Source organism: Tympanuchus pallidicinctus, unplaced genomic scaffold (assembly GCF_026119805.1).
Source record: "Tympanuchus pallidicinctus isolate F22 unplaced genomic scaffold, pur_lepc_1.0 scaffold13, whole genome shotgun sequence".
In the NCBI taxonomy this organism is placed as follows: domain Eukaryota; kingdom Metazoa; phylum Chordata; class Aves; order Galliformes; family Phasianidae; genus Tympanuchus; species Tympanuchus pallidicinctus.
In genome coordinates this window covers 5178342-5204751 of record NW_026294648.1, presented here as the reverse complement: position 1 = coordinate 5204751, position 26410 = coordinate 5178342, and the positions used below count along the sequence as shown (strand labels likewise).

The 26410-nt window shown below is 42.0% G+C and overlaps 1 protein-coding gene across 1 annotated transcript in view; it reads left to right on the top strand.

The window, feature by feature from the left end:
- COL4A6 (collagen type IV alpha 6 chain) overlaps positions 1-26410 on the top strand; it is a 120035-nt gene that overhangs the window by 90130 nt on the left and 3495 nt on the right. The window contains exons 12-44 of the mRNA XM_052672928.1: positions 110-202; positions 1197-1250; positions 2615-2674; positions 3538-3582; positions 3813-3866; positions 4390-4459; positions 5146-5256; positions 6128-6277; positions 7699-7803; positions 8712-8872; positions 9750-9929; positions 10499-10682; positions 12219-12290; positions 12687-12794; positions 13626-13847; positions 14087-14248; positions 16199-16369; positions 17049-17192; positions 17509-17634; positions 17954-18135; positions 18399-18462; positions 18974-19048; positions 19434-19541; positions 20229-20336; positions 20760-20831; positions 21667-21792; positions 22112-22228; positions 23079-23240; positions 23729-23827; positions 24109-24255; positions 24748-24864; positions 25575-25766; positions 25994-26280. Coding sequence (XP_052528888.1) covers positions 110-202; positions 1197-1250; positions 2615-2674; positions 3538-3582; positions 3813-3866; positions 4390-4459; positions 5146-5256; positions 6128-6277; positions 7699-7803; positions 8712-8872; positions 9750-9929; positions 10499-10682; positions 12219-12290; positions 12687-12794; positions 13626-13847; positions 14087-14248; positions 16199-16369; positions 17049-17192; positions 17509-17634; positions 17954-18135; positions 18399-18462; positions 18974-19048; positions 19434-19541; positions 20229-20336; positions 20760-20831; positions 21667-21792; positions 22112-22228; positions 23079-23240; positions 23729-23827; positions 24109-24255; positions 24748-24864; positions 25575-25766; positions 25994-26280 — 4128 coding nt within the window. The remainder of the gene's footprint in view (positions 1-109; positions 203-1196; positions 1251-2614; positions 2675-3537; positions 3583-3812; positions 3867-4389; positions 4460-5145; positions 5257-6127; positions 6278-7698; positions 7804-8711; positions 8873-9749; positions 9930-10498; positions 10683-12218; positions 12291-12686; positions 12795-13625; positions 13848-14086; positions 14249-16198; positions 16370-17048; positions 17193-17508; positions 17635-17953; positions 18136-18398; positions 18463-18973; positions 19049-19433; positions 19542-20228; positions 20337-20759; positions 20832-21666; positions 21793-22111; positions 22229-23078; positions 23241-23728; positions 23828-24108; positions 24256-24747; positions 24865-25574; positions 25767-25993; positions 26281-26410) is intronic.

Here is a 26410-nt window from a genome sequence, read left to right as displayed (position 1 = left end):
TACAAAACATAAAATTAGACTGGATTTTTTTTTTCCTGATTCACAAGCAACTTTCATAAGAAATCAGGTGCACTCTGCCTATGTTAATACCTTCATCTTTTGCCTACAGGGTGATGTAGGACTGCCTGGCCCTCCGGGTCCCCCTCCATCGACTGGAATACTAGAATTCATGGGATTCCCAAAGGGGAAACAAGGAGAAAAGGTAAATATAACTTAGAAGCCCTCCCATCCCCTTGATACAAACGCTGAAAAAACTTATTAGACAGTGAAGGCCATTATCTTTCCAAACCATACTCATTTTCTGCACTAGTTTAATCTCCAGAGAGTTATTGAATAAAAATATTGTCAGCTCAGAGCAGTGTGGAGCGTTGTAGAATCCATACCTGTCAGAATGATAAATCTTAAAGCTATTTAAAGATTTCCATCGTTAATCCTAGAATGAATGACCTTCTTTTAGTTTTCCTTGGACCTGTGAAATATGGTTGTGTAAAAATAAATGATAAAAAACCAACAATTCCTTTCTAAAAAGTAAATTAAAAGCTCCAAGTCTTTTGCTTTCACTCTGACACACACTAACATGAAATAAGCAGATTTCTCTCACTTATTTTGTTACTCAGGCATTTACTGAGATACATGTGTAGCTCATCAGCATGTCTATAAAAGCCCTGTGGAACTTGAGTCAAAGATTCTCTGCACACATGAAGTATAGGCGTATTGGATTAGTCTAGGACACATACAGAATGGTGTGGGAGCTGATGTGAGCATAAGCCACTGCATAAGTCATGGGAGTCACTGTGTTACTTGGTGGAGTTGCATTAGTCTGAGACTCAAATAAGGGCTCACTCTTGAAGTTGTAAGCAGGATTACAGTGACTATTTTATCTCAGCGTGTGTTATTAGCCGCTTTCCATGAATTACTGTGCGTGTTCAAAGATGACAATCGGAGATGTTCTGGTTTGCCTTCCAGCAGTGGAGGAATGTAGAACAATAGTTCCAAAGTAGTGGTCTTAGAAGCCATGGGAAGTGGTCACAGACAATCCACTGCATGCATCGGCACTGGCAAATGATGACACAAATCAAGCATACTTGCTGCCAAATAAGGCCTTGCCTTAGGAGTCAGGAGTGCGATGGGTGGATTGGGGTAAATCATGCTTTCATGGACAGCAGTTTATTGTGTTTACCTTTCTCCTTTTTCAGGGTGAGCCAGGCCCTCAAGGATTGCCTGGAGACAAAGGATTGCCTGGACTGCCGGTAAGGGAGAGTTTTTAGTATGTGCCCAGTATGAGTTAGATGGCTCAGAAGCCTCTGAATAGCTCGTAAGATCTCTACAGGAGTTTCTAGGCACTTGAATATTTGAAAATCTAATACAAATGTCCACGTAATTTTGTGAAAACTGTAATCTGATCGTTTTTGTCTTGGAAAAATGAAGAAGACATTTTCCTGCTATAGGTGCTACAAAGCAGCCATCGTTTCAGTACGTCTGAACTGTGGTTTGCAAAGGAAATCTGCAAGTAGGCATAACTTTTGCTTATCCACTTGATGGTAGTGTTTCTTGATCTCCCACAGAGAGCTAGGTACATTTAAAAAATCCTCTTAGTTTAATTGTATTTAGATGTGCTTTTTGTTTCAAGTTATAAAGCACATATACTTATCTTTATGTCTGACTATCTTAATGCATATATCTAGTTTTAAAATGGGCTGTTTAACATTAGTGCTTATAAACTCAGGAATGTGTAGCATCTTCCCTCTATGAATTAACAACAACAATTTATCTCTGGATTCCAGAGAAGTCTTTCCCAGCTTATAACTTACTATAAACACAAGTTCTTTAGATAAGTTTTGGTAATAAATATTTTGTGGAACTTCTGGCCAATGAGATAAATTGTTTGCTGGTTTCTTCAGTGTACAGATGTTCTCAGTAGAATGGCGTGCGAGAACCTGTTCATGAAGCACAGTTTGTGGACATGTTCCATTATGTGCATGTTTATCTTTAAGCATCACGAGAGGCCCACAGGAGCTGGTGGGATTGAGGATATGTGTGAATTTAACCACAAGCGTAAGATATTTCAAGACTGAAGCCTGAAAATTGCCTGCCTACTGTAACTCACTGAAATTAAATCCTGGTGTTCCATCTGTGGATTTGATACTTCTTGCTGATGGGAAAACCACTAAACAGTTCCAACTGTTGAGCGTGAAAATTTTTGTGTCACTCTGAGGCTTTAGAAATTAAAAAAAAAAAAATTAAAAAAAGGTGCTCTGAGTCTTGCCTTGAGCTGCTACTGTTAAGAAATTAGATTTGAAATTACTTCTAAATGTAGAATACGATACAGAATGACAGAACTTCGCTGCTTATAGCACAGTGTTACTTGCATTTCCTGCTAAGAAACGTGCTATAGTCTAAATGGATGAAAGTCACAGGGAATGAAGAAGATAATGCACTGCACATAATACCAGCTGCTAGATTTCTTTCTGGGGGCAAAAGAAGCCCAGCAGAAACAGTCCATTTCCTTTGCATCTCTGTTGCAGTTTATGTTAAAAGATGTTTCGGTGCTCATTCTGATTTAGGATTGTTCTTTAAAGTTCCTTTCAGATCTAATGTTAATATTTTCCCTCAGGGTTTTGGTGGTGTTGGAGAAAAAGGAGAAAAAGGTGTGCCTGGTTTGCCAGGTGGCAGGGTAGGTAACCTTACAGAGTCTTTAAATGCCTGTTTTTAAACTAGTTTCATAAAGTGGACTTACCACTAACAGAAGCATTCTCAAAGCATGTAGGAGTCCCAGATACAGAATTGTGACCCATATTAGCCAGCACCATACAATAACAGAACCAACAGTTCTTCTCTCAGTAAAGTCTTAGACTAAGGGTGAAATATGAAAATAGATGAGGCAGTCCAAGAAAATCATACATGAGTACTGGAGGACTTGATACTACCAGGCCTGAGTTTTTTCCATGCTTTTTGAAAGCTTCACAGAGGCTTTGCAGGGACTTAAGGGAGCTTTTACCCCTTATCAGAATAAGCTATGAAAGAACACATAGTTGGGAATGAAGAAGTCCAGTTGGCAATAGAGATTGGTCATACTTGACAGTGAAGGTGGAAGTTAACAGCACGCTCCATCACATGCCATAGATTCTTCTAGTCACCATGAACTTGCAGCAACGTGGTGCTCATACACAACAGGAAGACCAAAGCATTCTGTTCTGCATCTGAAGAACAAAACTGTCACAGCAGAAAATATTTGTCTCTGTTAAGTTTCACAGCTTTGTAATGACGAACCACCTACCGGTCTTGTAAGTTGAGAAACACATGACTTAGTTAGCAGGATAATGACAGAAGAAGATAAGACACCTTTTTATCAGTTATCCTTCTGAATGCTTTTGACGATGATTGTTAATATTTGGAAGAGAAGGAAAACCATTAGTAGCTTCCCCTTTTGAAATTTTACCTTTTCACTCTTTGGTACTGAGATCTCAGAGCCTGGTGAAGTAAGAGCAGACTGAGATGGAGCTTCTGAAAGTTACATAATGTGTTTTCCTTTCTTAGGGTCTTTTGGGGCTGGATGGATCCAATGGCATTCCAGGGAGAAAGGTGAAATACTCTTTTTATGTTTTACTGCAGAAACCAGCTTAGGTATTATGAGTGCTGAGAAATCAGTGCAATCAGGTTACTGTTTATTCCTTCTCAGATGCTTGACAGTATGTGTAAGACAACAAACTGGCTTTGCAATACAGGTCTAAGCACTGAAGGTGTCTCAGCTATCAAATTATGCCATGTTATTGTGTCACTTCATAAAAGTGTTCATGTTTGCAACTTTGCAGGGTCATCCAGGTATTCCAGGCTATCCAGGACTGGATGGAGTTGAAGGCACAAAGGTAGCTTCTCAGATGGAAATACTAAAGCACTGCCATCGTAAATATATTTGCATGAATAAATGTCATTGCTTCAGTCGAACTTGTGGGAGTGAGTGGATGCTTAAGATAGCTGCCAGGGCTGCCACATGTCTGGAAATGGAGTGGAAAATGGCTGTAACAGTAGTTTGCTGTGAGTGAACTTAAAATCTGCCACCAACATTGATATATGGTTGGCAAACCATATGAGAAATGCAAGCAGTGAAGGACTTATTTGATGGAGAGCATGTAGTGTAGGTTTATACACAGAGCAGTGCTACTGCATGAATCATCAAAGTGCTGCACTGCTCTGGCACAACGGATTGTGTTTGTAATATGTATTTATGATGGTGATTTGGACAACAGTCAGATTTTGCACTTCCTGTTTTAAAGAGGATTTGATGCTGTGTTAGAGTGAGAGGAATTAATGATACCACAGTTTGTCACAAGTTGCTTGTTGTATTAAGTCATTTTCTGGAGAAATCCATTTCCCCCTTTTTTTCTACAGGGTGAAGTAGGTGACATTGGTCCCCCAGGCCCTCCTATCATTGTTGACAAGGAAGGTGTAGTAATTTCAGGTACACGTTTTTATTTCTTTTTTGTTTTGAAACGAGTTTAAAGCACTTTTTTTTCTGATGCAACTTGTTCTATTTCTGTATTTTAGCACTTCTCCATGCTGTGATTTGAGTCTAGCCTATCTCTTGTTATTCCTCCTTTCATTTCTGTATTGGTAACATACAGATACATTTCATACGTATATTTATACCTGAATTTGTAATAAATCTTTCATTCCTGACTTGCAAAATGATACATTTCAAGGTACAATTAAACACCTGTGAAACTGACTGTATATGAGCATGGGGAAATGTAGCCTACCTGTGTGTCTTATTTCTGTGTACCAAAGAAACGGATAGCCTGAATGTCATCCTGCTCTTATTTGTCGTTCAATGTGATAGGAATACCATTGAGAAGAGAAAATTAATGCCACAGTTGAAAGAGCTCTGGGTGACAACAGTCTTGGAGTCTGTAAAATTATGGGGACAAGTTGCATAATGCCTCATTCTCTTTCAAATGCAGTCAAGTTTGAAACAACTTCTCACTGGACTCCAGAGGAAGTTTTCCCATCATTGTTAGCTTAGCCTAACAGACTTACTAGTAACAGCTTTGCTGTCAGTGAGATCAGTGACAGAGGTAGTAAGCTGTACAGTTCTTCAGCAGAAATTCTCAAGTTTTTCTTCCTTGTCTTTCTGTATTTGTCTAACAGGTGCCCCAGGTGACCCTGGAAACCCAGGAATACCTGGTCCTCCAGGAGATGAAGGGATCAGTGGCCTACCAGGTTTTCCAGGAGCTCCAGGGTTTCCAGGCCTGGAGGGAGGTAAAGCATCTGCTGAGTGACCTTAACAGGCTGCTTTCTGTGTGTTTGTTGTGAGAAGGCTCTGGGTGGCAGGCTGGAGATGTTGAAGGTATTGCAGCGAGCCTCTCCATCCTCCTGCTGGCCTGACTTACAGGCTGCTGTGAGGTGCAGAAGGCGAGGAAGAGGCACAGGAAAACCAAGCATGTTCATTTGGGTGGGAGCAGAATTAGTCCCACGGTGATTACAATCTGTTTCAAGGCTCCAGCTCTCAATATTTGATACACAGAAGTTGTTTTGTTTGAATTCTATTTCAAATTGAATTAAATGTTCCATTTCAGTTTCAAATTGACAGACCCTTTCCTACAAATGGAACATTTTATATGTTTTTGAAAAGGAGCTTTTTTGATTGAGTCTTCATTTTTCACACAGTTACAGAAACGCAGGGGTTGGAAGGGACCTCTGGATCTCATCTAGTCCAACCCCTGTGCTAAAGCGGGTTCCCTGCAGTTCTGTTTTACAGCAGAGAGCCAGCATGTTGGCTAAGTGAAACCACTGTAGCTGGAACCCATTTGTCCCATCAAAAATCTCACTCGAGTTTCTGTTTAATGTCATTTGTGCAATCCTGGCTGCAGTGTTCCAGACACTGGTACTAAGGCAATTACCTCCACTCAAACTCAGTCTGAAAATTAATGAATCATGGTGTTCCATAGTTAATTGTCTCACCTATTAGTGAGATTTCAATACAGCCCTGTAAAGTTTTTTTATATGCAATTAGAAAATGTTCTTTACTAACATGGTTACAGTTCAAGACACAATAGTAATTTTCACAATATTAAAACTATCAGAATATGTTTGCTGCTGGATAGCTGCTAATCATGTCAGTGTTGTTTAGATGGAATGGGCCCTGGAGGGTCTCCAGGTATTCCTGGTGTGAAGGGTGAAATGGGAGAACCAGGAAGAGCAACAGTTGGATCACCAGGCGCTCCAGGAAGAGATGGTTTACCTGGTCTGCCAGGAGCACCAGGATTGCCTGGGTCATCACGTATGTACATTTTTGACATCAATTTCTACATTGAATTCATAGTGAAACAAAGCAAACAATGATTTCTGTATTTAATTATTTGCAAGTGGAGATTATTCATCTGTAAATCTTAAAAGCTTGGTTAACATCGTGTTGTAATTGTAATTCACAACCTTTGATATATTTATCTGCATTCCTCTGAAATAACAAAATGCAAATAATAGCATTAGCAAAAACTAATTATTTTTGAGGTGGGTAACCTGATAGACTGAAGCACACGGTTCTAACGGCACCATTTATGTTTGTTCTGTTCTGGTAGGATGAAACGGAGCCAATTCAGATATTGACTTCTGAGAAACATGTTTCAGTTAGGGAAAAGAAAGGAGCATATATCATACAGCATGCAGGTTGATGGGAGGAAAGCTAAATACAGTTTCCCGTGGTGTGTACTGAATTAGATAAAGAAGATCCTGTGACTTTTTGAGCACTTGGGGTAAATGACTGATCTTGCAAGTCAGTATTTAAGGTACCAGGAGTCAGATAGGATACCTGAAGAAACAGTTTATAGACACAAGGAAATGTGATTTCAATGTTATGTATTTCCAGATTGGTTTAATTATGCACTGTTTTGTTTGGTAAAGTGGTAAAGCTTGTGTTATGTTATTCTGCCATAAACTGAGTTCAAACAGTATGTTTTATTTGTTTTGTTCTAGAGAGCAAAAAGTTTCAAAATCAGAGTGTGCTCTGATTAAATGATTTTTCATGGAAAATTAAATGCTGCCTTATCAATAATTATTTGTCAGTTAAATCCTGCTGATTTTTCTGCACAGTCAGTAAAGCTCTTGGAGCTGTTTTTAGCTGATGGTTGCAGGTTGTTTCCATGGAAGATCAGATGTGTGCTGATCAGCACTGCATCTTACTGTTGTCACTGAGGGAAGGGCTTTCAGACACTGTAGTGTTAGATTATGTTAGGTCTCGTCCCTCTGCTGTTTCTGTCAGCTCATGTTTCATTGTATTCATCAGCATATAAAGAGATTCTGAGAGTAGTCCTGCAGTTGTAAAGTGAGTAATGGGATTTTCCCTTAACCTTCTGCCACTTGTTCCCTTTCCTGAACTGCATGGACTAATTTGTTTGCCCTCTGTACCACGTGTTTGCAGTTTGCTTGGTTATTTGGCCTGTTAAATCTTTGAAAAAGTGCAGTAATAGAGCAGTAGAGGAGTAAAGCTCTGTTATATCCACCTTGCAGGATCTTTGCTCTTCTATATGAGGAGCGGAAAACAAACATATGGCAGCCCACGGTCCTCTGTTCATCTTCTTGCATCACCACAAGCCATTGCTTGATCTGACACCATTTCTGCCAGTTGCATATCTCACATTATAAGTAATTAACAAGCTTTAAATCAAGCCTTCTCAGGCCTTTTTTCTTGTTTTCCACACACAGGCCCTTCATTTCTCCCAGACGGGATCCTGGATGGAAGGACTGGTGCCCCAGGGGAGCCTGGACAAAGAGGACTTCCAGGAGCTTTGGGTCCAAAAGGTTACAAAGGTAATTGACTCTTGTTTTGGAAGAGCCTTGTAACAATCAATTGACCTCACTTTAGCATGGTAAATATCCTAAGGGTGAAAGTTTCTTTATGACAAATCAGAGAAGCTTCTAGTTGGATTAAAAGAGCAGTAGCTTTTACAATTCAGAGAGAATGGTGCCCAGCCCTGCTGTTGAAATCTTGTTTTCTTCTTCCTCTGCTCAGGCAAATGAGCAAGTAAATATTTCACACTCAGTTAGCTGATCAGGTTGTGCTTCGAAGCCATAACATGTAATGAGATTTAGAAATAACATCCTTTGTGCTGCTTTTTTAATACAGGCTGAAAATGACAGAAGAACAATTTTATTCTCCTCTGTGCTAAAAAAAAAAAAAAAAAAAGATGAGAACTTGGGTTTTAGTGCATAACAGAACTAGCAGCAAAAAAAAACCAAAGCAGTATAACACAGACATCACTGCGCATTGCTGTTTGGATGTGAGCCCAGCTGCAGTTCCAGAAAAGATGAAGTTAACCAGCTGAGGGTCATTGTAACCTTCTGTGAGTGGGAGTATGGATTTGCTTTCTCTGACATGCAAACATACCTACTAAAATCCACAGGACTTTTGACCTAAACTCTCCTAAAACCATCTCCTTTAGAGAGTCTAAACCTTTGGGAAGAGGTATTAAAGTAAGCATGTTATAATACGTAATGCCTAGGATCATGCTGTGTGTGGTAGTTTGGTGGTGGGTGTTGCAGAGAAATTAGCCCAGACAGAGTTTCCCTTGCTTGATACTCCTTGAGCAAAGTAGGCAAAACAGCATATCATTTCAGAATGGTTTTGTCCTAATTGACCCAAATCCCACTTACGGAGATCTTGAAGCTGTAAAAGGGTCTTTATCCAAGCATAACTGAGTGGTGACTGTATTTTACAGGAGATGCAGGTGATTGTGCTTGTGATGGAGGAATTACAAGAGCAGGTCTAAAAGGCATCTCAGGTCCACAGGGTCCACCAGGAAGTCGTGGTGTGCCTGGGATTAAAGGTGTTAGTGGAGACCCAGGCACTGTGGGTGCACCAGGACTGCGAGGCCCTCTGGTAAGGGAGGAAGAGTTTTTACTGTTCATCCTTAATTAAAGGAGAAAAAATGTCCATGTGCAGTCACTGGTGTTGATTGCATTGAGACCTGGACACAGTTTTTGTGAAGTTTCTTGTACTTGTTTGGACAAAAAAATAAATAAACCTAGAAATTGATATGTGAAAAGGATCTGAAAGTAGAGAAATTATCATATGTAAAAATGGAGGAAGAAATGGTTCTTAAATTCTGAGAACTGCCATTTAGGAGCCAAGAGTAAAAGCAGTAACAGCCATTCATCCCAGGGCCTCTTGGCCACAAGCATGCATTAGACCCAGGGTTCTTCCTAACAGGACTGGTTGTGAAAGCAGATATGTATCCGTATGGAGAGAAAGCCTGAAATCGGACGGTGAGGTCTTTCCACACCATTGCTCATAGCTTTGAAGGCTGTGTGTCTTAGATGCAGTCTCATCAGTTGCACTACCCTAAAACTTTAGAATTTCTTTATCAATGTCAGTGAATGCAGCACACCAAGTAATAGGGAAGAAGACTTAATAATTTGAATCTGCTATAGTGTTCCCAGATGCCATCCAGGACTGCTGTCACTATAGTGACATGCACCAGCATTTGGCTTACCACTGTAAAATTGTACTGATTTAACTGAATCACTTGAAAATAATCAAAACCCCACCTCCTTTTCTTTTCTTTTCTTTTTTTTTTTTTAAAGTATAACATATACAATAGGAAACCCTTTGGAATTTATTTCTATCTCCAGTTATTGTGTCCTGATCTTGTATGATATTTCTAGAAAGCAAAGGCTCTTCTCTGCATATTCATGTGCCTGCTTTTTTTTGCTTTGTTTTGGTTTTTTTGCTTTTTTTTTAATCTGTTGGTTTCTAGGCTTCAGCTGGCCAGCAAGGTCTTCCAGGCCATAAGGGAGAAAAAGGTGATTCATCCTACGCAACAGGCAGAGGTGCTCCTGGGGACCGTGGTGCCACTGCACCCATAGGACCATCAGGCTTCCCAGGAACTCCTGGCAGGGATGGACTTCCAGGTTTGCCAGGCCCACCAGGTCCACCAGTAAGTTCAAATTCTTTTAGCAGCAGTGCTTCAGAATCCTAATGAGGAGCAGAGAGATTAAAAAGGCCTGCTCTACCAGTCCTCATCATCTGTATTATAAGTCTCCAAACACGTAAAAAATCTCATAGTCCTTGGGCACGAATTTGTCTTGGTGAAGATCAGTGATTGGAACTCATTGTGCCTCTGGCTACACAGTCAAATGATGAAGTTCTTGCAGTGGGGAAGGCCCTAATGCTTTTTTGCACTGAACAAATGAGCACAACCTTGGAACTGAAAAACCACAACAGAATATTGTAATTAAATATATACATATATATGTGCATCTTTCTGAATACTTGTACTTAGTGTGTTGGCAAATAAAATATGAAGTCTTATTTGTAGTAGTAACTGGGTCTGTCTGCATTTTGGAATAGTGGTGGCTGATTTACAGTGATTTCCACATGGTTTCCCAGGCTCATTTGAAACTCGCACAGGACTGACAAAACTTCAAGCATTTGTTAAAATGACAGTGTATACCTTCTTTCCACATCTCTTTGATTTTCTGCTGTAATTGTCTTTGTTGCTTACAGGGTGATGGTGGGCTAGGTTTCCCTGGTGAAAAAGGTCTGCCAGGATTACCTGGCTCCAAAGGCCATCCTGGAGAGATCGGTTCTCCTGGCATTGGGTATCCTGGCCCTGCTGGACTTCGTGGGCCGCCAGGTGACCCAGGGATGGATGGTTCTCCAGGACAAGCAGGTCTGCCAGGCCCTCCAGGTACGTGTTTCTCCATCTGCTACTTTGAAAGCTGCTATGTCAAGTGACAAAACAACTACTGCTGTTCTAACCAAGCCTTAAGGAGGCATTAAAGATTGCTCTTTATGTTAACTAAAGCTGGTGAGTGGGCTTACCAGACTCGACATAGCAGTCACTGCTTTCTGAAGTTGTTATTCTCAGGAGGACACAGATAATAAGCAGCAGATATCTGAGTTGAATACTCAAGTACTAATGGTGTTGAATGGAACCTACTCACCAGAGAGCCATTTTACACCACTGGTGTTGGGGAAGACAATTGAAATGAAGTCTTTAGAAAGCACGACCTACTTGGTTGTCCAGGTAAAAGTAATAACTCACTGATATTTGGGACTTCTGAATCAATTTTCAGAACTATTACTGAAATAAAAAGAGCTCCAGAACAAAGCAGTTAAGCAAATGTTCCCCTATGCATATATTCAAGCAAAATAATGAAAAAAACACTCTTATTCCCCAAAGCTCCTTTTGTGATAATCTTTTGTATGTAGTTTATCTGACTAAAAGGCTTTTAAGATCCTTTAAATTTTGATTTTTAGAACATATATCTGAGATAGCATTAATCTGAGCCAGTTACCACCATTTAGGAGCTAATTCTGTAGTTGTAGTACAGACTTCTCTTGAAATAACTGGAAGCGTTTTTGGAGTGGAAAAGCTTGAGTTAGTTTTTGTGATAATCACTGCTGTGACCATGTTAACATGACTTGACATTGTCAGTGACGAAGAGGAATGCTGGAAGTGTTTGAGATCTTTCAAGTAAATCTGATGTGCTAGCAAACTGGTAATGCCTCCTAAGTTGAATGAAAAGGGGTTGGTGGTACAGAGTGTTTATAAGAAATGAAAGGCATGCAAAGAGCTTTGCAATTGCTGAGTCATGTTTGCTGAAAGTGTTCTTACAGGCCGTGTGGCTGTTTCAAGTCTGACAGATTGCAGAAGCAGCAGTTGGAGAGCAAGACAGAAAAATAAATCCTTGCTGTTCCACCTACAGCATATGAATCTCTCTGGCATAAACTCTGGGTTCACAGTTTTTTAAACATCTATCAGTACTTTCTAGATGTGCATTCTGTCATTTATTTTAGACTTTGCACACTGTAGCATACAGTTTATGTACCACTTAGAAACATACTCAGGTTTTAAAAGTTAGGAACACCTTTCTGCTCCCACTGGTTTTGAAAGCTCCCACCCCTGCTCATAGGCATTCTGAGTCACAGACTGCCTTTTCAATACCTACTTTGCTAGTGGAAGCCATGGATATCCTGCTACTGTTACTCCACGACAGTAGTTGCAATCACTTACTGGTCACACAGTAAGTAGTAGGGATGAGATTAGACTCCAGGCTTCAAACACTTTCTTTTTAACATCATGTATTTCATATGTCAGCAGTGTTTGGTGTACTTGAGTTCACTCCCAATCACTTACATGTCCTGTGGAAAACATCTGGATACAAAATCTTTCTCTTCTGACCATCTCTCTGTGTGCACCCTCATTGTTTCTTTGTTTCAGGTATCACCTTGCCCTGCATAGTTCCTGGAGCATATGGTCCTCCTGGGACTCCCGGCCTTCCTGGGTTGCCAGGTATGGAGACAAGCTGATTGTAGTGACTACCAAGAAGTACCTATTCCTCAGAGAAGATAATACCTGCTAATTGATGTCCTATGAGTGATAGGTATTCCTGAGAGTTAACTGACAGAATAGTAGTCTTTTTCTTCAAAGGGTCTGGGCTTAAATTCCATAGAGGATCATAATGATTGCACCATTTTTTCCCTTTCAAGTAGCCTCTGAACACAAACTCTTTTCTTCTGCCTTTTTTTCTGCTGTTGAAAAAGCCATGGATTTGAGATGCGTTGTGGGTTAAGTTATGTTTTCAGTGAGTGTTTCTGCACAAGCTTTGCAGAAGAGATCTGATCCCATTTCCTGGTGCTGTGTTTGTGCCTTCCACTGTTCATTCATTAGTATTATTTTAATCCTTAGGTCCCAAAGGCAGCAAAGGCTTTCCTGGCATTCCGGGGCAGCCTGGATTACATGGATCTAAAGGACAGCCAGGGTCTCCAGGAATAATTAGCTTGCAAGGGGAACCTGGTAAGAGGTTTTATCGTATGATAAATTTGTACAGTGTTTTATCAAAAGAGTTGATTCTTCTAGGCCACGTTTCCACATGTTAAATTCACAGTGTTCTGTTGTGAACTCCACAGTGCTTCTTTCAAATGCCATCTCTGCTTTTAATATTATACTGCTGGTGTAAGGACATAAGGACAGCCAACACAGTTTGTTTCTCCAGAGGCGACCATCATATGCTTTCTAACAGTTTAGAAACTTCAAGTTGATTTTAAAACCTGTTCTAAACTATGTGATATTCTGGTAAAGACACACCGTACATCATATTTGGACTTGTTTTAGCTGTGGGAGTTTCTGATGTTTGTAGTAAATGAAGAGCGAGCTGTGGGCTGTTAGGCCACCATGTGTCCATCATTTCTCTGTGAGTATGGCTGTCAAAATCTCTTTTCACTGCATTAATGGGAGGATACGATCTTTATGGAGTCAGAGATTGCATAACGTAGCCTGTCATGCAGTGGAACACTCATACAGCAGTGCTACTTTATTTCTACTTGGTAAGTGACAAAGAGAACTTTGCAGTCCTCCTTTTACCAGGACTGCTGGTGTCTTCTGCCCCTCAGTGCCCAAAGCTGGAGGACAGAGTTAGAAAGGTGTGATTGGTATATTATCTTTGCTGCTCTTGTGCAGGGTAGTGGTAGTGGAGAAACCATTGTTTCTAGTTTGATACCAAAACATTCTGCAAGTTTCCAAACAGCCTTTGCTTGCACGGATATTTTAAAAATTTTGTTAGAGATGTTACTGGAAGCAGACAGCATGTACTTCTGATGAGTGACATTGACTATCTGTGTCCCTGAGGTTTCCCTGGACCTCGAGGAGAGCAAGGGTCACAAGGACTTCCAGGATTGGATGGGACAGACGGTTTGCCTGGGAAGATGGGTGCTTCAGGCTTAGCTGGAACTAAGGGAGCTCCTGGAGATGTATTTGGTGCTGAGAGTGGAGCTCAGGGGGAGCGTGGCCGACCTGGGCTCTCAGGGGATAAAGGACTTGCAGGTGATCTTGGGTTTCCAGGACCAAAAGGTAAGCACTGATGCTGCTTGTATCTGGGAATATCAAACTGTTTCTTTCAAAATCTCTCGTTTTTCCCATCTCTTTAAGATACTCTATTAGTGATCCTTTAAGCTGCTTGCAGGTGCATGTGTGGTGGTTTGTTTGTAGAATCTAATGTAACTCAAAGACTTTTATTGGGACTCTCATTTTTATTGAAAAAATGAATCTTGTGTTATTTACTTTGTAACCTCCCACCTCTCTGTTCCCAGGGCTGGATGGGAGACCAGGCCTCCTAGGTGTTAAAGGCGAGCTGGGTAATCCAGGGTATTCAGGTGTCCCCGGATTGCGGGGACCTCCTGGTCCTGGAGGTCCTTTTGGCATTAAGGGAAAACCAGGACCACTGGGATCAGCTGGCCTTGCAGGAGCACCAGGTGTGTAACTTCTTCAAATGAAGACAAGTAGCTGAGCTGAGCACTGCAGTGTTGAGGAAGTGTGGGAGAGATTGCCAGTCGCTGATAGAGAGCTCCTACCACTGTATAGGGGTCACAGTGCAGAATCTGAGCTCTTCACCTCTAACTACAGGAATCCTTCTGCACTGAAATGGTGCCCCAAGGTTGTAAGAAGTACAGCAAAAAGACAGGAGGAAGCACTTTGATATCTTTTCACATCTCTGCATTTACAGGCTGGCTGTATACATTCACTAATCTTCATTTCCCTTTTTTATAACGATTGATTTTTTAATATATGAGGTTGCTTGAAACGCGACTTCTGTGCAGCTTTCTGAGAAGAAGCACTTGCATGCTACTCCAGCTGGGTCAGAAAATCAATCAATTTCCCTTCACTTCACAGGAAAAAAACACTTGAATACAACAAGCTGTAATGACTAGAGTGTTTCATGATAACAGTGTATTCAAGACTTGAGAACCAAGAAGAGGGGCATCTGGGAATTAGTAGATAATGGTCTGTGATGTAATTCTGTCCTAACTTGCAGAATGACAGTGCTGAAACACAATGACAACAAATGAATGAAAGCACTAACCTGATTTGAGAAGAAAATTATAGTTGTTAAGCTTTTTATTAGAATGCCAACATGACTTTCACTTCCCTATTATTTTATGGTTTTGGACTGTATGCTACTTATGACTGTTTCCTTCAACTGTTTTTAAATACTTTCCATTGCTAGGATGATAAACTCCAAATGACTAAGATATTTCAGCTGTATTCTCTGAATCATTGATTTCTTTGTATCCTTATTCTTCCTGTTTACATATTGTATCTGTTTTTTCCTTCACCATGTTTCTATTCCATTTATCAACTCCCCATTTCTGATGTCACACTGTTTGGTAATGGGTTCTTCACATAGGCTGTCAAGGTGAGAAAATGCAGTGTAGCATAAAAGCTCATGGACTAACAACCTAGCTTTTAATGCTACAAGAATTGCATTGACTATAGGTGATACCCCTTATTATTGCTAATCAAACCAGAAGGCAAACTGTTCTAGTGAGAATGCTCAGATAACAGCAAAGCCTGAAGCTTAAAAGGAAATCCTCAACATGCACAAAATTTAAGCCTGAATTTTCTTTGTCTTTTTAAATAAAGCAGCCATTTCATCTACTTGAAAAAAATACTGGATCGTAACTTCAAATGTTTGAATACAGTGAAGCTCATATATTGGGTGCTGCTGCTGCAAATGTCATTTTTCAGAAACCAATTGATTTTTTTTTTCTTTCTTTGCTCCCTTTGGATCTAAGCATTCTCTTTTCAATGGTTTGAGCCTTTATTTAAAGTTGTAAACAGTTACAAAGCTTCAGCTTGAAACACTCTGAAGCACTTAGAGGCAAAACTGAGTATATGGTGTTGGTTTTATCACAACACTGTCAGAAGCTTGTTCCCTTAGTGAGCAATTTGCTTTTGAGAAGTAACACTTTAACTACCAAGGTGGAAAAGAAACTTGTGAAAACAAGTCTTTCAAATTGATCTCTGCTTCACTCTAAGGATGGGGTAGGTAGATGTAGCTGACATTAAAGATGCTCCCCATCCTGGTTTGGCTGCCTTGATGATAAAGGTAAGACTGGTGCTCTACGCTGTAGCGTCTGGTAAAGGAGACAAAAATGGACACATCATAAGGGGTTTCACTCTTGCCAGTGGTGTAGTGATGTAGGCAGTAACCCTCTTCATAGGTATTTTATGATTAGATCACTAATGCTTTTGCAGTTCTAAACTTTATGCCTTCTAAGTAGGCTGCATGTGCCTTGAGATCCATTTGTTGTATAGAAAACAATGCTGTGCTTAAAGAGTTTGGAAAGCAGTTCACAAAACTTCCCCAGTGTTTGTATGTCATAATCTGTTGAGTTATTGAGTTCTTTCTTGTATTGATTCAGGACTTCCTGGAGTCAAAGGAGTGACTGGGGATGTAGGTCCTCAAGGCCCTGCTGGTATGAAAGGCTTCCCAGGGCTTGATGGTGCTCCTGGACCTCCTGGGGAAAGAGGATTCTTAGGACCACCTGGACCTTTTGGTCAAGATGGACGTCCAGGTTTCTTTGGACCAAAAGGTATGTATTCCATCTGGGGAACAGTGTGAGGTTACTGCCCAGAAAAAAAAAAAGACCTTGTTGATTTTAGGCCGTACTCTACAGAAGAGACATTTCTCAACTGGTGGTAGGATATGTTTGTTTTGCTGTTGAGCTGTGAATTATGAATGATGAATTTAATAATCAAATTATAGTCATGAGGAGGTCCATGTAAGGACTAGGGCCCCTGTGGAGAATGTATCATGTACGTCAAGACAGAAAGACAAGACATTTGGAAAAATGAGGAACGGTGAGTGAAGTTGTAAAGTGAGGGAAAAGCCCATAGGAGGGAGAGAATGAAGCACAGACCAAAAGAAAAGTAAAAATGTATGGCCACCAAGTTTAAATACAGTAGTTGGTTATTTGGGGAATTCAGTGTTATTTTAGCAGGAGAGCAAAACTGATGTGTAACTGCATGTTGCTCACTTGTGGGTAATTGGATTTTACGCTCTAGTCAAAGCAGGACCACGCTCTCAAAGCCAAAAAAATGCTGGTTGAAAGTATCATGACAGAAGTGGCTCTGCTCTGCTTGCACCATCAGGTTTTACTGCCCAGATGTGGGTGACTGGCTAAACACAAATTGCCTCCACCTGGCAGCTAGGTGTGTATGTAGTGTATCAGAAGAGATTAATTTTCTCTATTTATCGACTTTTCCCTACAGGTGAAAAGGGGTCTTCTGGCCTCCTTGGTTTCCCAGGCATGCCAGGCCTGCCTGGTGTCCCTGGGGTCAATGGGTTTAAAGGAACTCCTGGCACAGTGGGAGAAAAAGGAAGCCCTGGAGTTCTGGGACTTCAAGGTCAAAAAGGTGAGAAATAGTTGAAAGGCATTTGCTGTCTATGCAGCAGAAGAACTTCAGAGGCCTTTCTGTAAATTGTAACAATAATAAAACAATTACAAACTTAAAACAATTACAATACAATAATGTTTTCTTCTATATGCTGTGTTCTATCCTTCCGTGTGAAATACTTTGGTCTGGTTACCAAAGGCTGCAGTAGGTGTACCTACTGATGAACTGACATCAGAAGATATGGCTGTTCTGTCTCTATCTGTCAGTTTCTAATGCTACTCTTTTTTTGTCAAACAATCTTACTGCAAAATAATCCAGCTTCATATTTCTTCAGGTGACAGAGGCGATGTAGGTCCACCTGGTCTTCCTGTTCTTGGGGCTCAAGAGCAGGCACTGCAGTTGAAAGGAGACAAAGGAGATCCTGGATTAGCTGGACTTGGAGGATTCCCAGGACCCAGAGGTACATCACAGCATTGTAGTATTTGTCATTTCGGTTGTCTGGGAGCTGCGTTTACTCCTGATGAAGCATGGCTTTCCTTTTGACAAAATCTGCAATGTTAGTATTTTCTGTTCTGCCATTCACATTTGAGCAAGATTTGCATATGGCAGATCTGAACTGTGAGAAAACAATTTTAGTTCCAAGTTCTGTTCTGTAGGTAATATGCCAAACCTTCCTCTCTCTAAGGCAAGCTTTGGGTGACGGGTCAGTTGGTCAAAGGAATGGTCAAATGAAATGAATGTATTATGAATTGGAATTGTACCCTTTTATATAAACTCAGGTGATAAAGGAATCCCAGGAAGCCGTGGACAGCCTGGTCTTCCTGGACCTGTTGGGTCAGCAAGCAGAGAGAGAGGTTTTCATGGTGACCAAGGCCTCCCTGGTCCATCTGGACAGCTTGGGCTGCCAGGACAGAAGGGTGCACGTGGTATAATAGGATTTCCAGGAATGCCAGGAGAGAGGGTAAATATCTCCTCAAATATCTTCATCCTCTCAAAGAGTGCTTGGGAAGATGCTGTGTTCTAATCGTACTTCTGCTGTAAAGAGGCTGGCCAGAAGCTGACAGAATTTTTCTTTGCAAAATTTTTTGTTTGTTTGTTCTATGCTGTCGAATGACACTTTGGATAATGCCTCTCCATACATTTTTGCTGTCCATTATCCCACATGACCCCAACCTAAAATGGTAAGAATAAAGAACAAAAACCAGCTTTGGGCTTTTATTTCAGGGTTCAGATGGTATCACAGGAATACTTGGATTCCCAGGACCTATTGGCCTCCCTGGTCCAAAGGGTAAGCAATCTTTCACTGTGCATTTGGTCTTTCAGTCTATGCAGTCCTAAGATTAATAGCTAAGACAAATGAGTTCTGGAAGTGTCCATTGCTCTCCAATGACTGGCTGGGAAGTAGATGTTCCCCTGGTAGGTCATTCATTCAGTCTCAAGCCAATTGCCTAAATATTTTAATATCCTTTGAAATCTTGATCATAGCACTTTATGAAACGTAGTGGACATTACAAGAGGCCCTGTTCTCTCTGGTCAACTTGAGTTAAAGATATAAAGGGCAGGATGCTGTGAAATTACAGACAAATGTTTGTCTTATCCTGACCTGAGTGCATTTGCATGCATTGCTGTTTATAAACATTTTCAAACTCCTCATGTACATTAGTTACTATTGTCTTTGTTTGCTTTGTGAATTTGCAGTGTAAGCAAGGTTTGTTTTCATAAACAACACTATTGAGCAGGCTGAGAGCTGCTCCCAGTCAGGTATAGAATGGTCTTCTCAGCTTGTCTTTCTTTTCCAGGTGACCAGGGAGAGTCTGCTGGTGTTCCTGGCACTGCTGGAGTTAAAGGAGAACGAGGGGACCCAGGATTCCCAGGTAGAGTAGCCCTTAATTGCACTTCAAGACTGCAGAATTTCAGGAATTAAGTTGGATAACTTTGCTCTGCTCAAGGTTGTTTATAATCAGTAAAGTTAGATACTTTTGTCTCGTTCTGTAGAAGAGATTTGAGAAGTCTAGTATCCAGGTAGACCACAAATCTGGATGATAATGAGCGTGTCCTAAACCCACCCAATTTGCATGCTGCATCCCATTTCACTCCCTGAAGAGCTGGGGAATTTGCACTGATGTTTGGTGTCCAGGAGGCTGCTCCAGGGCCAGCAGACCTAAGTGCTGCAGCTGCAGTTTAACATGTTTCTTTTCAGACCTACCTCCACTTACTTTACCTCGTGCTCTGGTATAGTGTATGCTTTTATCGTTTCAGGAGAGAGAGGGAGAGAAGGACTCAAGGGTGAATCAGGCTACCCAGGAAGCACTGGAGTGAACGGGGTTAAAGGTGGCCCAGGAGATCTTGGCCAAGAAGGACCAGCAGGTACTGGACTAGGCACCTAAGTTCTGCAGTTCATTGTGTAACTGTGGGACAGCCTCACCATACTGCTCCTGAGTCCTGGTCAGCCCATGTCATCTGAGGCTTACATAATAAGGTTGACAAGAAGATGGGGATTTTCTCTGACATTACTGTAAGGTGTCACCTTGTCCAGTTGAAACTGATCCTTTGGGTCGACTGTATTGTAATCCTGCACAAGTGAAACCCAAAAGAATTGCTGTAACAAACAGGGAAGACCTTAAGACTGCCCTAAAATCTCCCACTGCAACACTTTGTGGCTGTAAGTGTCTCTGAATAGTGAAGTAGCAAGTGTACTCTCAAATTGTTATTGGAATAACAGGTGGAAGGCCAGTGGAAGTTGTTGTTGGAATATTTTACTTGAAAACCAATTTAATTAGTTATTCACTAGGTGAACTTTTCCAGCCTACAGCTTAGTGGGTGATGAAGAATGTCAGTTCTGAGGGCTTTTTTTTTTTTTTTTTCAAAAATTATCAAATAAACAGTTTGATGGTGCTATTAGTGGTAGTGAAGAAGATTTTTATGTTTTTTATTATTATTTACATGGTAATTTACTCATGAGTTAAGTTAAGATCAGAAGCTGCAGGATGATGGAGCTGTGAGCTGAACTGTCTTGGATATGTAGTATGGAAACATTTTGGTGTTTGTTTCTAGGAATCCCTGGAAATGCTGGACTGAGAGGGTTCTCTGGGCCACCAGGGCCTCCAGGGCAGCCTGGATCTGTTGGATTCCCAGGAGCTCGTGGAACAGCAGGACCAAAAGGTATGTCTGGAGCCTGCGTATGGGGGAGAAATTGGGTCAGAAAACCAGGGTTTCAGCCAAGTGTATCACAGCGGGCAGGCAGCACGTTATGTGTGGGCCAGCTGTGCGTGGGAAATCAGCTCATCTCTTGGCAGTGTTAGTGCAGGCACCAGCTGCTAGAAGTGAGCTGAGGAGTGCTTGGAAAGGGGAGGTTCTTTCTTGATTTGGATCACTAATGGGATTCCACCAAGGGTAAAACCAGTGAGAGCATGAAAAGTTTACATGGAGGGGAGCTGAACGAAGGGAAGCTTTATGTGTACTGTGTTGCTCCGTGTCCTGTTTCTCACACCTGTCGTAGTTTCTGTGAAGCATGTTATGCATTTCCATCTAACTAGACTGTTTGCTTATATGCTCACTTAGTAAGTGTTCCCAATGTCTCTTCAGGGTTCCATGGATTTCCAGGTTTAAATGGTCTGAATGGCTTGCCGGGCACAAAAGGGTCTCCTGGAACACCAGGTAAAGGAAATGTATGGCCAAAGTGTCCTAGCTGGGAATATGCATTAAGTGGTCCATTATGAGAGCAGTGCTCCCCACAAAATTGCTGTTTCACCCAGTTGTGGATTAAATTACAGTATCAAAGGAAGGAAAATATCAGAATACTGAATGTGCATGAGCAAATTCTTCTTTAATGCCAGTAAGAATAGGATGCAGTCTGTGGAGTGAAGGAGGTTTTTCTTTGGGTAGTTCTCCTTGATTTCCTGAAGGACTGTGTTGCTGCTGGAAAGTCAGTGGAATGAAATCACGAAGCTCTTCCATTTCCAGTGAATGCTTGATTTTACAGGGCAGCATCAAGTACTCTCTTTGAGTTGGACTAAGTGATGCTGTTTCCTTACTGCTCTCTATTATGTGGAACTTAAGAAAAATCTCAGCAAAATTCCAGTCATAGGATGCTTTAGATTGGAAGGGACCTTTAAGATCATCTAGTTCCAGCTCCTCTGCAGGGACATCTCCTCTAGACCAGGTCGGAAGCTGATTTCTTCCATCAGATCTGAATTCTGCTTTTGGGCTCTTGCTGTACTTTTTCATATTGTTAACTGTATGAAATAGAATGTGGTTCTGTTTTGCAAAGTGTTTTGCAAAATCCAAAGGAGAAAAACCTTTCCAAAGGGGCTTGTTTGGTTACAATAATCTTGTAAAGTAGCATTTCAAAGCTAGGCTTTGAAATTTTGTATGTGAAAATAGACAGCTTTGTTGTATAAAATTAGAAGGATAGCTGTGTTCTATTAGTGTAATGAATTAACTGCTAGTAGATTATTTGAATAGGCTTTCATCTTTAACCATTTTTAATTAGGTCTGAGTGAAGTTGGACTGAAAGGCCCTGCGGGTCTCCCTGGTCTGAAGGGTGAGGAAGGTTCTCCAGGCTTGGGTAGAGGAGCTGTAGGATTCCCAGGGCCAAAAGGCTCATCAGGAGACGTGGGTAAGTAGTGATGTTTGTAAGCCTGGTGGAATGTGTTGCAACCCAGGCTGATGGGTTTGCACAGCTAGAGGAATTACCAGAGAGAACTCCTAAAGTCATAGAAGTAGACAGTAGTCTCACAGGTAAATATTAAATCTGTGATGTGGTTATATGGTTGAGAAACTCTACGTAGTTCTTACAGTGTCTGAACAGCAGAAAACAGCAATTTCTTTCCCTTTGTTCTTCTCATTATATACTTCTCAGCCACTCATTCTGTTCATATCAGCTCTATGACTGTGAGCTTGGGATATACTTTCTCACTTGGTATTTCTTATTCTAGGTCCCCCAGGTCCTGTGGGACTGCCTGGCTTGCCAGGAACTCCTGGAGTTTCTCTTCCTTCTGATATACGTGGGAGACCTGGGGATGCTGGCCATCCAGGACTTGATGGGAGTTCAGGTATGGAGACAGACCTCATAAGGGGAGTAGAGTAGCTAAGAGGATTTCTGTTAGTTTTTGTGGGTTATTTTTAATGCGCTTTCTTGAAGAACTCTTAAGGATAATGACTTAGAGTAGCATTGCTTTAATAATCTGATTTTTAGATCAAGGCTTGAGAATAAGGAGCTCTGTTTTCAGTTCCTGCTATTTAATCCTGGTTTGATATAGCCTATTAATAAAGCTCTGTGATCAATACTCATTTCACCCATTGTGATGTTGAAGACAGACTCAGGCACTAAGGTAACTACTAAGGTCCAGTGTATTATTTGGAGTGTGGTTTCTCCAGCTGTAATCATAGGCTCCTTGTGAAATTTAGAAGTTATCTGTGGGAACTGAGAGGCAGCACAACGTTGTTGCTACTCGAAGATACATAGGGAGTGATTGTTCTAAGGTCAACAGCAAGTTTACCTTGAAGTTTGAAAGATCTGTCATGATAGCATTAGTGCCTATTCATTGCCTAACAGCCTTATCGAAGAGGCTGAGACTTTTCCTGGCCAGACATTTGAAGCCACTGCTGTTGTTCTCCAAGGTAATATGTGGGTCACCAGGCTAACTACCAGCTGGGGTGAGGGCTACATGTGTTCAGGCCCAGGATTTGAAGTAAGGTGACTGTGGTCAAAAGGATTTAAAGGTTTCTCATACCTGCATTTACGTAAGTAACTGAGGCCTGATGCTTTTCCTTTGGGCGAGGATGATCTTGGAAATACAAACAGCCAAACAACGACCGTCCACTAGAATGACCCACTGGGGATAGCAATAGCATTTACTTGGCCTCAAGAGGAGATTGTGCCAATTATCACTTTGTCTCTAGGTCTTCCAGGTCCTCCGGGACCACGAGGGCCCCCTGGACCAGCTTTTGACCAAGGCGACACAGGCAATCCGGGTTTCCCTGGTGTTCCTGGCTTGCAAGGTGGTAAGGGTGATGTGGGACCTGCTGGTCCCATTGGACTCCCTGGCGTATCTGGATTCAAAGGTAATCTTGCCATGAGAAGAGTCTGGAGTCGTTTGGCAGCTGTCACCACGACAGTACGAATGGTTATTGGGTGGTGTCTGTGACTGCTTTGTGTGTGAGCACAGCTGAGCTTGTTGTCTGTCTTTCCTTTCTGTCCATGCAGGTTTTACCTACGGCTGGTAAAGTGAGGCCAGCTCCAGGTGTTAGTCAGTGTGTCCCACATGACTTTTTAATTTTCTTACTTTTTTTTTTTTCCTGGATACTTGATGTCCACATGGAAGAATATTGTCAATCAAGTGTAATTATGTAACAGTGGAAATTCTTGTCTCAAGGCTCTGCAGCCATTCTGGCCATTAATGTGAGCACAGAGTTCCTGAAGGGTCACGGTCCCTCTGTCTCAGAGCAGAAATAGCGTTCTCATTCCTGCCATCAGTGTGTTTCTCAGTGCCCAGCTGAGGAATCAGAACCTCATGATCAGCTTCTAAGGTTTCATCTGTGTACCTTTGCAGGTGTCAGAGGCGAGCCTGGTCTTATGGGGATGCCAGGTAAAGATGGGCCTCCAGGGGATCCTGGTTACCCTGGGCTGAAAGGTGAAATGGGACGCCGAGGTGAGTGCCAGAGAACTGGAAAAGCTTTACTTTGTTGCAAATGGTTTGGGGTAGAGAAAGTTCCAGAGTTCTCCTAATTGGCTTATCTGGGGGGCTTCTTGGTTTCTTAAAGAATTGAAATAAATTAGAAAGAGCTTAGTGTATCATGTTTCAGAAAGATACCCAGTGCGGATGTATTAAGGCAGCCTTAATTAAACATGCTTCTCTTTTGTGTCAGCATTATCGTCCAAGCCGTGCACCTTTTTGTGATGTACTTCCACTGTCTCTTACACTGTGTGCAGGTCTCCCTGGCCAACCAGGGGCTCCAGGTGTAACCCCACAGGCAGAAGAAATCACAGCCCCTGCAGGCTTACCAGGTCTGCCAGGGATTGATGGTGTTCCTGGCTTTGACGGAGATCCTGGATTCCAGGGCCCGGTTGGAAAGCCAGGTAAAAAAAAACCACTCAGATCACTGACATTGTGGCCTTCTGGAAGAGAAATACTACTCTCAGTGCGTTATGAAAGTTCTTCTAGCAATGGAAATCCCTCAATCCAAAAACATACAAATGCCATGTTTTACTATTGCTAAACATGCTTGATAAATTCTTGTTATGCACTTTGATAGTGCTTTCGAGTGAACGCTGCAGAATGAGGAACAGCAGCTGTGGTATAGCTGGTATAATGCCAGCTTTGGTAGCAGCAGGTAGAGTGATCCTGAAAGTGATTCACTACTGAGAATTCTTTGGAGTGTCAGTGGAATGCTGCTACTGCAGAAGTGATACAAACTTCAGCCTGGGCCACTACCACTACTTTGTATCTAGAGATGTTTAAAAGTGAGCTCTCAGACCATGGATAACAGATTTCTGCTTGTGAATATAGTTGTAGGACTGAAGGTATTGGAATGAGGAGGGAACGTTAGTAGTAACCATATTTGATTTCAGGTGCAAAGGGCCTGCCAGGCAGATCTGGTTTGAAAGGACGTGACGGTTTACCTGGATCACCCGGCATAGCTGGTGACCCGGGACCTTTGGGTGCTCCAGGACCTCAGGGATTTGAAGGTAATGGCATGATTTGCAGAGCACAGATCATTAGACTTCTCTTTGTCCACAAATTCTGAAGAAACCAAATTAGTTACCTTAGGGAGACTGGGGATGTACATGATCTTCTGCTTTGTATCTGCAGTGAAGTAAATTTTATCTTCAGTAAGGAAGATTACGTCACGTCATTGTTTTCTGTTGCTGCTGGTGTTTCCCTAGGTACAATTCTGAACATCTTTTGGTTTCAATGTTCTAAGGATGTAGGAGCCATCTTGGAGGTTTGAAGGAGCAAAATGGTACTCACAGTGAGCACAGTTGAGAGGGTTGGGTGATAGGCATGATGGAAAGAGAGAAGGGTGGGATTCTGCCACAGATTTGTACAGCTGTTGGCCTTTCTGTGTCAAAGAAATATCAACACTAAAGCACTAGAGAGAAAATGAATTTATTATGTTTCGGCTGGTGCTTTGGGATCTTCAGAATATGAGAATGTGGGTACTGTGAGATAAATGCTAACACTCTGGCATTAGAGTTGTTGGGGAAAGACAGAAAATGAAATGAGGTAGGAAATGAATGGGTGCCACAGTGAAGCAACTGCTTTTGGAACTGGTTTGCCTCGTTGGTCACACAGCCCTCCAAACTTGGCCTCTTTGTCATACAACACAATGCCAAAATCAGCTGTAGAGCCAAGTGACACCCACCCTGCCAATGGTGAGTTCTCTTCTGCCTTCTAGGTGCCGCTGGAAAGCCAGGCGCGCTCGGCTTGCCGGGAATGCCTGGTCGGAGCATGGGGGTCGGGTACACCTTGGTGAAGCACAGCCAGTCAGACCAAGTCCCGCCTTGTCCTGTTGGCATGAACAAGCTCTGGGATGGCTACAGCTTGTTGTACGTGGAGGGGCAGGAAAAATCACACAACCAGGATCTCGGTGAGTTGATGGGCTTCTCTTGGGCAGGAACGGTGCAGATCAAAACCCCTTTTCTCATGTGCGGTTTTCATTGGTACTGCTGACAGCTGCTGTAGGGAAAGTCTCCCTGACCAGAATCTGCTGTGGAAGCAGTGTTACTTGTGCCGTGCTGTGCTACTCTTGGCTAATGTGTGTGAGCTGGAACATTTGGCAGATGCTTGGTATGACTGTTTGCCCAATTCTTGCAGGTTTTGCTGGCTCTTGTTTGCCCCGCTTCAGCACTATGCCTTTTATTTACTGCAACATCAATGAAGTGTGCTACTATGCCAGCCGAAACGACAAGTCCTACTGGCTGTCCACCACCGCTCCCATCCCCATGATGCCAGTGAGCAGCAATCAGATCCCACAGTACATCAGTCGTTGCTCCGTGTGCGAAGCACCATCCCAGGCCGTGGCTGTGCACAGCCAGGATATCACCATCCCACAGTGTCCCCTTGGTTGGCGCAGCCTCTGGATAGGATACTCCTTCCTAATGGTAAGGATACCATTGCTACTGCAGTGGCAGCTTTACGTGTATTTTATATCTCCTCATCACTGAGACTGAATTAGCTGAGTTGCTCATAGCAACTTCTTTATCAGCAAGCCTGCTGCAGGCCACTTGTTCC